This window comes from Neolamprologus multifasciatus, chromosome 13, assembly GCF_963576455.1.
Source record: "Neolamprologus multifasciatus chromosome 13, fNeoMul1.2, whole genome shotgun sequence".
NCBI lineage: Eukaryota > Metazoa > Chordata > Actinopteri > Cichliformes > Cichlidae > Neolamprologus > Neolamprologus multifasciatus.
In genome coordinates this window covers 11015780-11030657 of record NC_140451.1, presented here as the reverse complement: position 1 = coordinate 11030657, position 14878 = coordinate 11015780, and the positions used below count along the sequence as shown (strand labels likewise).

General features: G+C 42.8%; 1 protein-coding gene across 6 annotated transcripts in view; it reads left to right on the top strand.

Moving 5' to 3' along the window:
• Window positions 1-14878, top strand: part of ate1 (arginyltransferase 1) — a 57210-nt gene that overhangs the window by 27926 nt on the left and 14406 nt on the right. For all 6 annotated transcript variants that reach the window (XM_085182096.1, XM_085182098.1, XM_085182101.1 and 3 more), the window contains one exon: window positions 1661-1760. In XM_085182096.1, the coding sequence (XP_085038222.1) occupies window positions 1661-1760 (100 nt within the window). The remainder of the gene's footprint in view (window positions 1-1660; window positions 1761-14878) is intronic.

The window sequence follows — 14878 nt, the reverse complement described above, 5'->3', positions numbered from 1 at the left end:
TTTGAGTCCAATCAACATGGAGTCGAATGGCAAAAATTCCTGCAGTGGCCCCAGTTTTAATCACATATATATTATATAGATTACTCATAAATACTGACACAATAAAATAAGTATCTGTGTGCTTCCCATCACTAGACGCTCAACACAGTTCTTGTAAGATTAGATAACGAAATGTTTCCACGTGCATGCAAAGCTGCAAAAAGCATCTCATAGCATGCATTATTATGAACCGTGTGCTTGCGTATGCACATCAGTATGAGGGAAGCTGTGCAGGAGCAGAGGGCTTGATAATTGGCTTGTGCTGGAGTGTCAGATGGCTGAAGAGGGGATAATGGCGGACTCAAGCTGCTGCCATGGGGGTGGAGGTGGGGGGTGTGAAGGCCTCAAGTGAAGGGGGCCTATGGCTTTTTGTGAATGGGCCCCTCGCCTCTCTTGACCCCCCCTTCTTCCCTGATTCAGGCCTGTCGGGCCCTTTTGTGGTGAGGGGATGGGAACCCAGGAACCTGGCAGCAAGCGGGTGACCTTCTAGCACCTCTCTCTTGCTGCCTCTCTTCTCCGTCCCTTTCTCTTTCTTGACCCTCCTCTTTTATATTCTCCTCCTGTTCCCTCTCTCTCCCCCAGTCTCCCCCCCACCTCCCTTGCTTGGCTTGCTTTGTCCCATGTCTTATTTTTCAGTGCATCTATTTTATTTTAAGGCCTCTTTCTCTGTCTGTTAAGTCTTGTAAGAATGGGAATTCTCCCACTTCATTTAAGCGGGTGAAACACAGAAGTGGAAGGAAGAGTGAAACAAAAAGGATAGGGGGGGAAAAAAACAGGAGCTGGAATTTAGTTATGGAATAGCGAAGGAAACGGCCGAGAGAAAGGAGAAAATAGGCTTTCAGTAAAAGGATGCAATTAAGGAAGAAGCTATTGGGGAAAAATAAAGCAGGCGAGACATTTACTGTATTTGGAGAAGGTGTATAAATCCTCCAAGTTCTAAATCTTTATTTTACACACTCTCTTCCTCCTTTTTCAGCACCTTCTTCTCTGCTTCAGGGCTGATAGAGAGAAGGCAATTGTTTTTGTGTAATGACATGAAACCAAAAAGAAGGCGAAAAAAACCCCTGCCTTTTTGAGTGTGGGTGTTTACTTCCTCAGCTTAGGCACTGCTCTAGACATAGCAGCAAGTGCCATTTATATGCTACTGATGGACTAACTTGTAAGTGAAAACACATTTTAAATTAATTGGTGTATTTTTTGATGTATCAATTTGAATGTTTTATTAATTCCTTTATTGTTGCTTTGTTATTAAAAATTGATACTTTTCTGATGCAGCATCCCTGCATATGCAGTTAAAACTGTGCGAAACTCCGAATCAGCTCATCATCAGGGTTCATATTGTTCAGAAGAGTAAACACTGCAGTAAATAATCGAATTAACCTGACAATAAAATAACTGTGTAAATTGCAACCAGGATTTTTCTACATGGGAAATTGAAATTGGTGCCCTGTGGTGCACAAACTCCAGCTATGAGGAAAGTGATGTCGGATCGAGCCATCCGTTTAAGACGCAGTGGCACTGTATGCTGCTTGAATACAGTATGTGATGTTTCAAAAAGCACGAAGCCTTTTCCTTACACTTAGCTCTCTGACAAGGTGCATTTGTGTGTTTCCTGCCACAGGGAGATCGCTTTTACCAAGCAGCTGCAGAAACAGTCTCCCAAGCTGTCCTACTACTACCTGGGCTTTTACATTCACTCCTGCCCCAAGATGCGGTATAAGGTACGCATTATCTCACACGTACAGCACATTTATAGTTATCACACTTTATATTGACAATATATTTGAATTTCAGCACTGGGGTCCTACCTTGTTGAGGTTTTGTAAACTGGATTTCACATATCAATGACTTTAAGTGTTTTATACTCTGATATAAATGCTTTTATATTTTAACATTTTGGTACAACAGTAAGAGGCCTGTTACGACACTGGTATGCTGGAGATTTGCCATCTTGTAATTCAAATGTACCTTTTCGCTCTTCTTTCTTGGGCCTTTTAGATCTCAGATCAGATCTTTGTTCTATACTCTTTCAGTTTTGTCTCTCTTGCCCGTCATGTCTCAGGCCAGTGACCAACATGCTGTAATGTCTTTTGTTTGTAAGATACCAATATTAAGTACTAAAATAGTTTTTATTTTGCTGCATAATATTTATAGCTTTATAATATAATCACAAAGGGCCCTGTAGATCTCTTTATATAAAATCCCAGCACCTGCCTTAATTAACATTACAGTCTAAATTACAATTTGGAATTCATTCACCATAAGTTTATCTGGATTAGCAACATTTATCAGTGATGGTTTGATTATAACACAAGCATGAGTATATACTCAAATGCTCCTGTTAAAGTTTATTCATACACAGTCAGTATATTTGATGGAGTGAATAGAGCATGTGAGGGAAGCAAAGTGATAGTGAGGACATCCAGGGAAGTAAGAGAGGATAAGGCTGCTGAAGACATTAAAGGTTTAGCGAGAGGTTACACTGGTGACAGAAGCCATAACTCAGCAGTGAGAAGAGTTCAGGACGCACAGAAATCTGCATATACACTGCAGTTTACCTGCTGTAGAAACTGACACAAATAATAAATGTGGATACACAGAGGAGCCAGGACTCACAAACATAACCCCGGTTCACACCAGAAACCACTGAAATATCTATAGCTTAGGAGGATGATGAAAGAAAGGAGTCTTTCCAAGTGCTTTGGTTTAGCTAAGTTTTTCCCATTCTTTCTCTCTTTTTCTCATTCATCTGCTAATTCCTCTATTTCACTGTCATTTCATTCAGATGTTCCCAGAGCTTGTTCTTGCCCATGGGAGACTGATGTCTTGTTGGGGATTATGGCAACGTGCCACATCTTTTTATCCATTTACATCTTGCTTTGGATAGTGCTTTGTCCAAATTCTCAGTTTGGGACTCTGTATATGGAACACATGAGTGTGTTTGCTCTATTTGTGTGTGTGTGTGTGTGTGTGTGTGTGTCTGTGTGTTGAATCTTGATCACAGTGTTTGTCTGTGAACTCTGTTACCACAGCACCTAACTCCTCCTGGCTCTGGTATTTACTACCCCCAGCCCCCCATATCTGCTCTTGTGTGTTTGCCACTGCAGCGTGTTGTTCACAAACTCCCCACTCGGTCCTATTTTACCCTTGGGGAGGAACACAGAACGAGGGTGAGAAGGTTGCCCGGTTCCCACCTTTGGGCTTTCCCGATCCCACAGGAACACAGACACATTCAAATGTACTCTGAGCACATGCACGCTGTCTTGTGTTGTCTGATTTGCATATGAGCCTCAATAATGCACAGAGATGCTGTGGAATTGTCACTTAGATGGGGCAGTGTCTACACTGTTTTTTTGTTGAAGGTTTACTGGTTTCTGGATCTCAGCGCTGCTTCTCGGCTTCTTTAAAGAAAAACACACCAGCTCCTGAACTGTGCTGGACACCACTCACGCCCCATGAACACAACTTCCTCTCTCTATTTTGCACACCTTTCCCTCCCTTCTTTTCATCCTTGCCACTTTTTCTAGAAAGCCTCTGTTCCCATTATTTACTGTGAGTTTTCCTTTAGTTTTTCTGCCCCTCCATTTGGGCCTTTGTCATGTTTTATGCTGAGAATCTGAGCTTTTTGAGGTGATATATGATTCATGATCTTAATGTTTGTTGTTTTTGTTTTTTTACTATGTACCGAATAATCTAAGCGATCTAAGCGTTTCCCATTCCCACCTTGAGTATTGTCTGCATGTGGTAATGATGACACAATCAGTGTTAGTGCAAGCATAAAAGGCTCTACTAAGGCAGGTCACTGAGACGAGTGTTAAAATATTGTAAAACCAGTTTCTTCTGTATTAAATTTCACACTTGTTGACGCCATACTCCCATTTTCCTGAGGTGTAGGACTGTATTGTTTATATTGCACTGTGAGAATTTTTTTTTTTTACTGTATACTTTTACACAAGGGGCTGGAAAACTCGAATATCAAAAGAGACATTTTTTTTAAGCAAAAACATCTGTATGGATACTCAAAACATATTTGAGGCTCATATTAGCCTATTGACATTATTAATAGTTGTAAGTAGTTTAAATCTTTTAACACGTGACTATTTTGCAGAAGCTATTTATTTAATTGATTCTTTGGTATTGCTATGAAAGTATTGGACTAAAATTAGTTTAAAAATGTTATTTTTACCAAAAAACTGGAAAAGTTCCACCATTTTTCCCGCTCCAGAATGGGTCTTTGGAGGGTGATTACCCACCTAAGCACGAGTGGGCCACATATAGTTAAGGCAAAGATTTAGTAACAGTAACTCAGTCATCAAGGGTGTTTTTAAGCCACAGGGAGCCACTGAAGGCGGGCAGAAGAGCCCCATGTGGCTCTTTTTTGTGATCCGTTAGCGATACCTGTCTTTTACCCTCATTCTTCATCACTCTAATGGACTTGGCTGTCAGGCTACAAACTTTACTGTTCTGCAGGTTTCAATTTTGCAGGAGAGTTTTTTAACCAGGTCACATCTCTGCAAAGGAAACGCTGCATGCGAAATGGTTTGAAAACTCTTAACAGTGCCTGAGACTGGGCATGGTCCTGCAGAGTAGCCTTAAAGGGTCCTTGAAGACTTGGAGTCCAGCCAGGAACAGAGGGTTGCCTGGCCAGTGTCAGACCCTCTCCTTTGTTCTCAAAGCTGGGACTGAGCGTCCCACAGAGTCTTGCTGGTTTGGCTGGTGGGTTCAGGGTTTGACGTGACATCCTGCCCCTGGCTCCTGTCCCTGGTTCTCTGGCCCTGCATGGCCCTGTGATGTCAAGCTGTAGAGAGCAGAAGGTGAAGCTGTTGGAGGCTAAATGAGACCAAAGGTCTTGGCCCTTCTGCCACTGTTCTTCTTTCACAATGCTTCTCGTGTGTTAACGCTAACATTCATTTGAATTATCTTGCTTTCACGGCTTTAGATGGACTGATTATATTCTACTGATTCCATCCAGTGTTGTCAGTGTGTCTGATGACAGGAGAGCAAATCACATTTACTAACAAAAAACCCCCAAAAGACAAACTTGTCACTGGATGCATGCATTTTGCAGATTCTCACAGACAATATACAGCTTTTCCTAAGCACTTGAGTTTGACTGTGACCGTCCAATTATCTGCTAAAACCATAAATAAAATCCTTAATGTGCAAACCAGCTCAGCTTCTTCTTGCAACGTTTTATTCCTTTCTCTTCAATCCAGCTTCAGCTGCTTGCAAGATTTCATTAACTTTCATTTGATATCTTTTCACTTTTTATTTTCGAGCTTCACCTGAACAAAGAGTCGATCCATTCTGCACTGTAGTGTTTTTTTTCCATTTTTCTTTTCCAGAAGTGTGTATATGCCTGAGCACTTGTCTGTGCAAGTTACTTTTGAGTACTGAATAAGCAGACTTTGATGATAACAAATGAAGCGCTCACCCACTTGGCTTAACCAATCTAGTACCTGGTCTTAACATTTCAAATGCTTTTCAAGTGTGGTGTACATGCTTATATACAGACACACACTCAGCCCTACAGAATACACACCCAGTTATACCCGCTTGGCGAGGGAACGAGAGAGTTGTATGAAGTGCCTCTTATTCTTGTTATTATTGTTCACAGTGAAAGAATGTCTCGCTCTGAGCCCAGGAAGCCATTAAATTTTCCACAGAGAACGAGAAAGAGTGTGAGTGAGTGAAAATAAGTGAAAAGAGGGAGGAAGAGGACAGATGGAGAGAAAGAAAGGAGTGACAAAATGTGTGCCAAATGAGAAAAGGAGGCGAGATGAAAAGCGTTATTCATTTTCCCGGCGGTACTTCACCGACTTTTAAAGAGCCCTTTCGCAGCAGCTGCACCTCTGTTTTCCTTTTCAAAGCCAGCGCCTCCTCAAACAAACAACAAACACTGTCAGAGAGACGGTCACTCCTACAGCAGCAGCCAGAAGTTTTTTGGGTCTTTTTTTTTTTTTTTTGGGGGGGTTTTTCACATGACCAAAGCTTTTGAATTCAGTGGACCTGAAATAAATCCATCCAGGTGTCAGCCACTGTGTGCAAGAGTATGTCGGGATACGTGCAATGAACAAATTTGATGTTGGTTTCTGGGTGCAGCGTTTGCTTTAATCAGTGCGTGCCTGCAGGCTTTTCTGTCACCTGCTGCATCAGCTTAGCTTTCAGGACATCAGTTAGACATGACAAAGTGACTCCCAGCTCTGGTATCAACACAGGAACTAACTTTCACCTGCATACAAATGGTTTGAAAAGCAGTACGCAGTCATCTGTTTTTAGGTTTTCATAGAAATCAAATCATAGAAATAGCTGTCCCCAAAAAGTAAAAATGAAATAATCTGTATTAAGTCATTACAGAAGTGTATATTAATGTAAATCTCTCGAACACACTCATCCCCTCTTCAGGTACGCAGTGGCAGGTTATGACATGCTAAAAGCCTCCAAGCGAGCCGCAGCTATCAGGACTCTGCATGTGTGTTATTTTCACTCAAGGGGCCCAATCAGACACTATGCTATGCGTACGTGTGTGACCTGACATTTTGTGTGTCACTTGTTGAGCGTCTTGGTAGATTAAGAGTGACGGTGAGTGAACTTGAGGCATCTCAGGGTGGGTGTTTCCCTACAGTAGCCCTCATCCCATCCCCCCCCCCCACCCCTCCGGTGCGCGCGTGCTACAGTACACGGCTTTGTTTTAAAGGCAGCGTCAGATTTGTTGATGAGGGCATCGCTTTCTTACGTATTCCTGTTTATTATTGTTGAGCTCCTGGCATAAACATTATCCTGCTTTGGTAGGTTTTGATGAGTAGCATTGAAACGGTTTACAGTGAACAACAGTGTTTATGTTGAACTGTCGTCTAATGCTGTAGGCCCAGAACAGCGCCACGCCCCCCTTTTTCTCTGTCTTTCATTCTTTTTGTTTCTGTCCTTCTTTCAACATTTCTTAACAAAATAAGGAGGGGAAACAGCCGCCATGCTGGTCGGGATGAAAGATTGATAGAGAGTAAAGAGAAGAAACTTTCAACTGATTCCATTCAGATGAAAACATGGCAACACGTTTTTGCTCTTTCAGTCTAATGTTATTACAGGCAGAAGTGATATCTACTCTCGCAGTGGTGAGGTTCTCATTTCTCAAATTGCCATCTGTGTGCGAATGTGCAGTAAGTCATGAGGAGGTGGTATAAACTTACTGTTCGGCGCGGTGCGGATCGGCCTTTCTCACGCATTTACTGTAATAGTTTTATGTGTTTAGCCCTCTCTTTCATGTCTGCCTGTGTTCTTTTTCTCAGAAGAAGCAATATTCTCTTGGTTCGTAAAAGCTGTTATTCTACTAAACCAGCAGCATTACCTTCCAGCAATCCTCAAGTTAAAAAACCATGTGCCCATCAAAATAAGATCAAATCCAACGGGGTCCATTTTCACCCTGTCTGTGAAGTTTATAAGCTAAAGCTTAGCTGTTTTGCTGCCTTCCACTTCTCCCCCTTTTCCCCCGAATTTTTCTTTTTTAAATTGGAGCCTTTCTGACAGAAACATTGTTGTTTGATTTAGCTTGACAGGAGACCACCAACAGCGCACCTCTCAGCAGAAACATTCGTTTAAAGTTTTGATAATTTCTCTTCTCTTTTATGCTTCATCCTCTCTCTTCTGTCCTGCCACACTTTGTGTTTTTAACAAATCGTTAACAGGTTAGAGCACGGGCTTGGTCCAGCCACTGCTTGGCACCCTAAGAAACGGTTTACAGTGAAAACCAGTGTTTATGTTGAACCGTCGCTGACAGTCTCTCACCCTGTCAGCGCTGACAGGGTGAGAGACTGAGGGAGCAGAGTTCAGGGAGGTTAGGTTAGAAGATTCAGTGTTACTGCTGGTGGAAGGCCAGAGTTGGGAGAGGGCGGGTTGCAGAGAGAGTATAAGCAAAGGGGAGGTCTGAAGGTCATAAGGGCAAAAATGAGAGTTTGGAGATGGTGTCATGCTGAGCAGATCCAGAGCCCCCTAGCTGCCAACCTGAGGTGTTTGCCTTACCATTAACTTCACCTCACCTCTATTTATTTTCAAAACCTGGTGCAGCTGCGCCGCTTTGTCTGAAAGTCTGTTTTTTGTTTGTTTTTTTTTTCTTGGCAAGAGACCACATTCAGATCTTTGATAAGCCCTACTCGACAGAATGGGCTGCTTTCATAAATGCAGTTAGAAACGCAGACTTATAGTGTGGGCGGAGGCCTTGCAGTTAGAAATCTGAGGTGGGGTTTTAAGACGGAGATTAAGGGCTGCGGATCTGACTGCAAGTCGGTAACCTGTGGTCTGTGTCAGACATTCATAAGAGTTCGCCTGCCCATAAAGACCCGAGAAGATGAAGAGATAAAAGTGCCCAGTCTGAGAGCTGATGCCCATAAAAGCACTGCCATTGGTTCTCAGGGTTTGGTCGAAATGTGATCCTGTAAAAATATTTTTTCCTCATTAACCTGTCATCCGTGGAGCCGTGACGCACAAGCCAGGCAAAGGGAGTGCTGGGCCAGAATTGACTTGGGTGGAAGGGATTGGTGGGGGTTGTCCAGGGGCCCACAGGGGAGAATTACCAGCCTGGATGCTTTATTTGAAGGCCGTCCTGTGGTAATGTGTTGAGTAGGGTGAAGAGGCCTCGGCGGGCCCCCTGAGTGTTTAAACAGCAGCAGTTGGCGTAAACCTCCCGTAATGCAGCCTCATTTCTCTGGGCCCTCACACACACACCTCAACAGGCACAAATGCATATGTAGGTCATGTGAAAGTACGATCGCATGGGCCACTATTCTAAAACACGGCTTGTTTGGACATGTCTTTCAGTGGTGCTGTTCATTCAGCCTGCTTAGTTTTGTATGCTATTTTTCTAGCTGCGTGTGTGTTTCTGTGGGTCGTGCTGTTTATGTGTGTCCATCAGCAGGTAGAGCTCCCCAGCCATGCCGCCTCCTCCTCTGGGCACAATATATGCATGTCAACAGTCGGAGGACCACAGAGAGGGGTGTATTGTGAGGGCTGCATTTTGGGGGAGAGTAGAGTCATTGTGGGTTTCAGGACCTCTGTTTATTGGTTTTTGAGTAAAATTGGTTGAGAGTGACCCTGGGTCAGAGTGCTGGCCTCTGCCAGGCTAGGTTAGGTTTGCCTGGCTTTGGGTCACACTGCTTCTTTGTACGTACTCCAAGTTCAGGCTTGTCCTGGGTGACGGCCAGCTGCAAAGAAATGTGACTTCTTGACCATATTTGTCTGCTTGGGTTTAATGCCCATTTCTTTCTGAGAGTGCTTGACCAATATGTAATCCCAGCATAATATCCCATTCACTATTGTGTTCATGCTTGACCTAATATATTATATAAAACAGGGTGCTTTTTGTATTGCATGTTATCTTTGGATAACACATCTCTTGCCAGTGCCAGACAGACTAAAGTCTAACATTAGTGACCTCATCTATTCTATGACCACTCTTACATCACACTTTTGGAGCCGCTCTGTCTCTTACTGAGGTAGGTGTTCAGTTAACCAACTGATTACTTTATAACTTGATGTTCTTTCCTGGGTTGGCTGTATCAGTTGTTTTAACAAGAAAGGTCTCTTTGAAACCACATGCAGACACTGTGCACAGTGTCTGACTCGTGCAAACACAAACATACAGTGATACCTCAGCAGGGGTAGGGGTGTGTAAAAATTCAGCTGTAGATATGAGCAGGAAATTAGCTGCAGATGTGGGTGTAAAGTAATGCAGATGGAGACAGGGAAACCCTCTTACCATGACACTAAGTCCACCTCCTGTCTTTTGGTCTGGCAAGCCTGAAAGGGGATCGCTTTGAACCATGACACTGCTGTGTGGCTGCAAATCACCAAATGATCTCATCCTGAAAAATCTCTCTCTGATGCAACATGTGATCATATCTTTACATTTTTGATTCCTCATAAAAACATTTCCCTTTTTCTAGCTGCATAAAACTGCCAGAGCCCTATAAAATGTATTTGTAGACACTGAGCTGGTCTCCAATGTTAAAAGGTTAATGAGCTACAATCAGTGCTTCAAATTTGTGTTTAATTGATTAAAGCTGCTTTTACAATTTGTGACACCCTGGCGGGAGAGGGAAAAAAGAAGGTGAAGAAAGAAACTCCTGTTTGACGGTCTTTTGTTTGATGAAGCTTGTCTCAGCTCAGCACATACCAAACTCATTTGTCTGATTTCCTAGTCAGACTGGGAGGAGGAAAAGAAGCAGGAGGCAAAAGAGGTGTAGATTTTCATGAGGATTCCTTGGCTGCGGTGAAGCACTCCATTTATGGCTCTGATTAATTGCTTTTCATATAAATCATTGGTACAGGCCTGGGGCATTGCTCTCTACCTCGAGGTGTGTGAGACAGGAGTGTGCACAATTAAGGGAAGGAACAAGGTTAGTGAACTTTATTATGGACTCAGTGACTCTGACAGAAACACAAAAATCTGTGTGCGTGCAGTTGTGTGGCCTCAAAAGAGTGAGTGATGCTGTATCATTGATGGGCTGGGGATGATAATAGTTCTGCAGAGTATTGTGTAATTGTATGTCAGGCCCTGTGGAGATATGTGTTTATTTAGTTTAGATGATTGAAGCTGCATAATAGTTTACACTGGGGCAGCTTGTTATTCAAATGAGGTTGAGTAATTGTCCTCTCCTGCTTGTTAACGTTTGGGTTCACTGGGAATGCTGCGCTGTAGTAGATTGCTTTCGTATAAACAGTGACCTCTACACTTAATTAACAAACACAGTGCAAAACAACAGATTAAAATGACTCAGAGCCTTTTCTCACTTGTACAGTTTACATTTTGTCGAGGTTCTCCCTCGTCGTCACATTATTACTGGACGCACCTCTCAGTTTGTCCGCTCATCTCCTTGTTTAGTTTTTGTTTTTCATCTTGATCTACCCATTTATATTTCTTTCCCTGACTTTCTGCTTCTTCTCTGGCTTCAGACATTCTCTCTCAGAGCTGGGCCCCTCCATGCTGGCACCCAGACTCCTCCCCCCACCAGCCCCGCTGCAGTCAACGTCTCAAAACATTAAATACCATCCTTTTGCTTCATCTGCACCTAATTTTCTTTCGCCCCTCCCTTTCTCCCTCCTAACGCCTCTCATTTTTCACACCTCAGATTGCAGCCAAGTCTGTCTGCTGAAGTTTCTATGCGTCGTCCCCCCTCCCCTTCCTCACTATTTTTTTTCCCCCCCGATCCCTCATCTCTCTGTTTCCAAATGAGCCTTTCAGAGATTGTCAGTCATCTGCATCACCTCCTTTCTGCCTGGACATGCAAGCAAGGAAAGGAGTGAAGGATGGAGGGATGGTGACAGATTGGTTTGTGTGGGAAGTTTTAAGCAGCTAAAATGGAGGGAGCAGGCTCTGAAAAGAGGGTGACTTAACCTGAAAAGATTTATTTTCGGCTGAAACGTCTTATTCAGGCCTACCTGGCAATTTGCTGAGCAAAAGTATATACATATATATTAGGGGTGCAACGATACACAAAATTCACGGTTCGGTTCGGTTCGATACTTTGGTGTCACGGTTCTATATTATTTCGATACACAAAAAAATGTTCATGCCTTTTTATTAATTTGTCATTTATTAAATTTTCACGGCACATTCTGCACCACCTCTCTGTGCGTTCATCATTTGTTTGAAGCCAGCTCACCTCCTGCAACCACTTTTCCGAGAATACACGCTTCTTTTGTGGTTCGGACTCCTGACATTTCTTTGGAGGTGGAGGAACACCAAAGTAATTGCTTAAAGGAGCTTCTTCGACATCTTTAAGAGTTCTAAACAAATGTCTGTCCTCCTGAAAATCTTATGTATGCAAACACGCGTTGCAACTTCTTATCTTGTGCGCGTTTTTTATTTTGACAGCGAATGCGCACCTGCGGACGACTTATGTGCAGCCCTGGTTATTTAGCTCGTCATATTGCAGCCACAGAAATTCTTTTGTCCATGAAACCATAAAGCTGCACTTTCTTTTTGCCTTATAGTCTGATTTGTCATAACTTTTCCGTTTTGTGGTAAGCTTTTCTTTGGCTGTCACGTCTTCACCCTGACCTGTCTTATTTAGCTCAGCAGAACTAAAATATATGTTATATATAACATATATATATATATATATGCTGCTTTTACACACGCACTCACACAACGCTCAGCGATTCTCTGCGCGATCAACCTCTCACATGTTTAAGCTGCGGGAGATTTCACTTGTCATGTTTGCATAGTAAGCTAACGATTGATAAGACGATGTCAGAGGAATTGGTGCGCAAATTATCATCACTCACCAATCGGTACTGTCGCTCTCTATACACAGTTCGCGCGATTGCAAAGTGAAAGCAAAAAACAAGCGCAAATTCAAACGCGATTTCAATATGTCACATATTGACAGTGGCTCACCGATGCCAATGACATAATTACCCAGCTACATTTCCGAAAGAATTCAAAAGCATTGACATATATTTTTCCTTCCTACATAGGCCGACGAGCAGAGCAGGGCAGCCCGACTGGAAAAATCGCTAGCCCCGGGACGTCGGGCTAGCGATTTTGCCAGCCCTGTATCTGATTGAGGAATCACTAATCTTTGGAAAAGAGAGTTTATTACAGAGAAATGTCTCTTTCCAAAATAAAAGCTATACTATACGCTTCTTCTGGGCTATATTCTCAGCAGCATATTAAACATATCAGGTCCCCATAAGGAGAATTATGTGCTAACGGCTGTCTAAATGACTCGGGTAAAGTTTGTATGCGTGCTTGTTGTTTTTGTCTGCTTCCACTTGTCTTTGCACTAGGATGCTATCAGGTAAATGTGCAGTCATATTCGTTGTGTTCCCACTAGTGCTGTCAGCCTTAATCTGAAATGAGGTTAACGCCACAACACGGCAAATCTCCGTTAACGAGCTACCGCGGATTGCCCCGTGTGTGGGGCTGGACAGCGTCAACACATTAACGAGCTAACTGCGCTAACACACTAGTTCCCACTCATGTAATTGAGCATTGCGTGGCACATCTGACATACTGTTTTTCTTTAGTCCATGACAGGCTTACCTTCAGGGTCATATGTCACATGAAGACCAAAATAGTTCCAGACGCCAGATCTGAATGAGGGTGGGGGAGGTTCAATTTGCCATGTTGCAACAAGCTTAACTTCTGTCTAGCTAGCTTGCCCTGCGCTCAGTGAATCTGTGTTCGACTACTCCGCCTAGGCTGCACTGTCGAGCGCAGATCCACTGAGCGCTCAACACAGACAGCACCGTTAGAAGGAAAGTTGATAAAATAAATTAAAAATGTTGTATTGTTCGATACATATGTGTACCGAACCGAAAGCACTGTATCGAACGGTTCAATATCGATACGAGTAGCGTTGCACCCCTAATATATATATATACAGACAAACCTTATCGCATGGCTTTCTTGCCATTTACACTATCACTTCCTGTGGCCTCTTTAGGCCACTTAGTGAGCTAAGAGCCACTCAGGAGCATGGATTTGTTGTAGGCCATTTCACTTCCTGTTATTAGGTTGGTGGTAACCCTCTCAAGAATCTACATAGCAGGGAGCCATTACTGGATTCTAGTATCTGCTTATAGATAAAGATATGGATAATGTGAGCAAGCTGATGCAAAAGACAGAAAACGAAGGACGAGCCAAGGAAGCTGCAAGGGTATCTATGCATTACATGGCCTTCTAGTCAACCTGGGAAGAGAAAAAATATGAGGGAGGATGATGAAAGTCAGTGGTGAACTCAGTATTCACATTCAGTTCAATTTATTAAAAAAAAGAAGAAGAAGCTGACAGATAGAAAAGCAAAGCCCAGTTTGCCATCACCTCGCTTCTTTATTATTTCTCTCTCCTCCGTCCAGACCACTAATAGCTGTGTCCTTTCATACTCTTCATCGTTTCTCCTTTTCAGGGGAAGAACTGAGGAATTGTCTTTGTGCCATGACCAGGCTCTGTGTCTCATTTTGGTCAGACAGTTCTCTCTTTTTTTAAAGGTCTACAGCAAAGGCTGGATTTATCATTTCCAATTATAAACACAAAAAGTAGACCTGTATAAATTAAGTTCACTTTATTTCTATTGCAAAGACACACACACTGACACACAAAAACGGTTGTTTCTGTTCCTTAAATATGAGCTTCTGGTTTCTGGGTGCAGAAGGCTTAAGTGGGGAAATATGTGCATATTGTTGTGTTTCCGCTGTTAGCCAGGTGTGTGTTCTGCACGTAGAGGTGTGTGTCAATGCGGTGTTGAAGGAGTCTATAGAGGTGTGGCAGAGTGTGAGAGTGTCAAGCTAGCTGTGCTGACAGTTGCAGGAGGCTGTAGGTTGTTGGGATGTGGCCGACGATTGCGTGCATCCACTGCAGCTCCGGATGCAGAGCATTCCACCTTCATCTGTCTGTTAGCAGGAGCACTTGGAGCAGGCTGAAGGCTTTTGCTTCATTGTGAATTCCTTATTTTTTTTCCTCCTTACAACTTGATATTGGTTGACTTTTGGAGTGATTGTATGATTTTAGAGATACATCTTTGCTATGGGATGGCCATAGACGAGGACCCCGCTTTAGTTGGAAAATACAACTGTCTTTGTATTCCACAGATTCTTCTGTTTTTCATTTTCAAAGCCATAAAACAAACTAGTTCTTTTACATAGCGTCCTATCTTGCATGTGAAAGCAGCCAGTGTATTTTTCATACATGTGCAATGCCAGATGGTTCGTGGTCAGTTTGTATAACGGTATAATCCAGCGATGCTATTTCCTTTGTCTTACTTATTCCGATGTTTTGATGACAACAGTGTTTTTTTTTAAATCATTTAGAACATTTTGACCTTCTTGTGTTTAAAAATTGCAT